Source organism: Mandrillus leucophaeus, unplaced genomic scaffold (assembly GCF_000951045.1).
Source record: "Mandrillus leucophaeus isolate KB7577 unplaced genomic scaffold, Mleu.le_1.0 Scaffold26, whole genome shotgun sequence".
Classification (NCBI taxonomy): domain Eukaryota; kingdom Metazoa; phylum Chordata; class Mammalia; order Primates; family Cercopithecidae; genus Mandrillus; species Mandrillus leucophaeus.
The window spans coordinates 4,690,932-4,692,694 of record NW_012102698.1 but is presented as its reverse complement, the minus strand read 5'-3'; the positions used below and the strand labels follow the sequence as shown (position 1 = coordinate 4,692,694).

Here is a 1,763-nt window from a genome sequence, read left to right as displayed (position 1 = left end):
GTGGCTCACACCTGTAATCCCAGCACTTTGGGAGGCCAAGGCGGGCGGATCACAAGGTCAGGAGTTTGAGACCAGCCATCATGGTGAAACCCCGTCTCTACTAAGAATACAAAAATTATCTGGGTGTGGTGGCGCATGCCTGTAATCCCAGCTCCTCAGGAGGCTGAGGCAAGACAATTGCTTGAACCTGGGAGGCGGAGGTTGCAGTGAGCTGAGATCGCACCACTGCACTCCAGCCTGGGCCACAGAGTGAGACTCTGTCTCAGAAAAAAAAAAAAAAGTTATGGCTATAATCTTAAACGTTCATTTATACTTTTTGTTTGTTTGTTTACTTTTTGGCTCCTTTTTTTTTTTTTTTAATTTTTTTGAGACGAAGTCTCACTCTGTTGCCCAGGCTGGAGTGCAGTGGTGTGATCTTGACTCACTGCAGCCTTTGCCTCCCAAGATCAAATGATTCTCCTGCTTCAGCCTCCCGAGGAGCTGGGATTACAGATGCATGCTACCACTCCTGGCTAATTTTTGTATTTTTAGTAGAGTCAGAGTTTCACCATGTTGGCCAGGCTGGTCTCGATCTCCTGACCTCAAGTCATCCACCCACCTCGGCCTCTCAAAGTGCTGGGATTACAGGCGTGAGCCACTGCCCAACCCAATCTCGATATTCTTGAGGAATCAACGCTAGTATTTTCCACATTCATTTTGTAGGTAAATTCTATTTATTCCTTAGTGTTGACTGTAGGGCCATGGAAGGAAAGGAGTGAGGTACCACTCACTGAATTGGGAGGCGATTACAATTCTCAGTTATTCTGATGATATTCAAGACCTTCTTTTTCCCTTTACAGGGTCAACAGACTGCGTGTGTTACTCCACGGTGGGCACCAGTGACGCAGAAACCTCAGCATTGCACATTGTTGTTGGTAAGCCCCTCCTCTGCACGTGCGCACGGTGGCAGCCGGGCCTCCTGTGCCCCAGGCCTGTCCCCGTCGCGCGTTCCAGCCACTGCCGTCCTGTCCTGGAACGTGGGTCATGCTGTGTCCCCCCTGCTCTGCTCGCTGCCCTGTGATCCCACTCAGCACCCAGCTCTGAGGCCATCTTGTCAGGACGGCCATCCTGGGGGCAGGCCCAGTGTGGGCCGAGTTCTTTCCCACAGAATCCACCGCATGTGCGATGCCCTCACTCAGCTCACCTGACTCTTGCTCAGTTCCTCTTACAGAGGCTGCTGCCCCGAGGCTGGGAAGCCGCCCACATCCTGCGGTGGTGCCCATGGCAGTGGGCGTGGGCAGCTGTGCCTGGGCTGCCGGATGTGGAACGCATGCCTTTGTGAGGCCTGGAGGCTTCAGTCCAGGACGCAGAGCCCTGGTCAGGAAGAGCAAAAGGGGCTTCCCATGGCACTCAGCACGGTGGGCTCTGGCAGGACAGATCTTTAGTGCCATCGCCTGTTCCTCATCCCAGTAGACAGGTCACAGAAATTGTGTATTTTAAAAGAGCCAGTTAGAATTTTTCTTTTTTTTTTTTTTTTTTTTTGGTGAGACAGAGTTTCCCAGTTGTCGCCCAGGCTGGAGTGCAATGGCGCTATCTTGGCTCACTGCAACTTCCGCTTCCCAGGTTCAAGCAATTCTCCTGCGTCAGCCTCTCGAGTAGCTGGGATTACAGGCTCCCACCATCACATTCAGCTCATTTTGTACTTTTGGTAGGGATGGGGTTTCGTCATATTGGTCAGGCTGGTCTCGAACTCTTGACCTCAGGTGATCCACCTGCCTCGGCCT

At 52.2% G+C, this 1,763-nt stretch overlaps 1 protein-coding gene across 1 annotated transcript in view; it reads left to right on the top strand.

Annotated features, from left to right (window-relative positions):
- CERK (ceramide kinase) overlaps positions 1-1,763 on the top strand; it is a 52,505-nt gene that overhangs the window by 29,101 nt on the left and 21,641 nt on the right. The window contains exon 8 of the mRNA XM_011984072.1: positions 840-914. Coding sequence (XP_011839462.1) covers positions 840-914 — 75 coding nt within the window. The remainder of the gene's footprint in view (positions 1-839; positions 915-1,763) is intronic.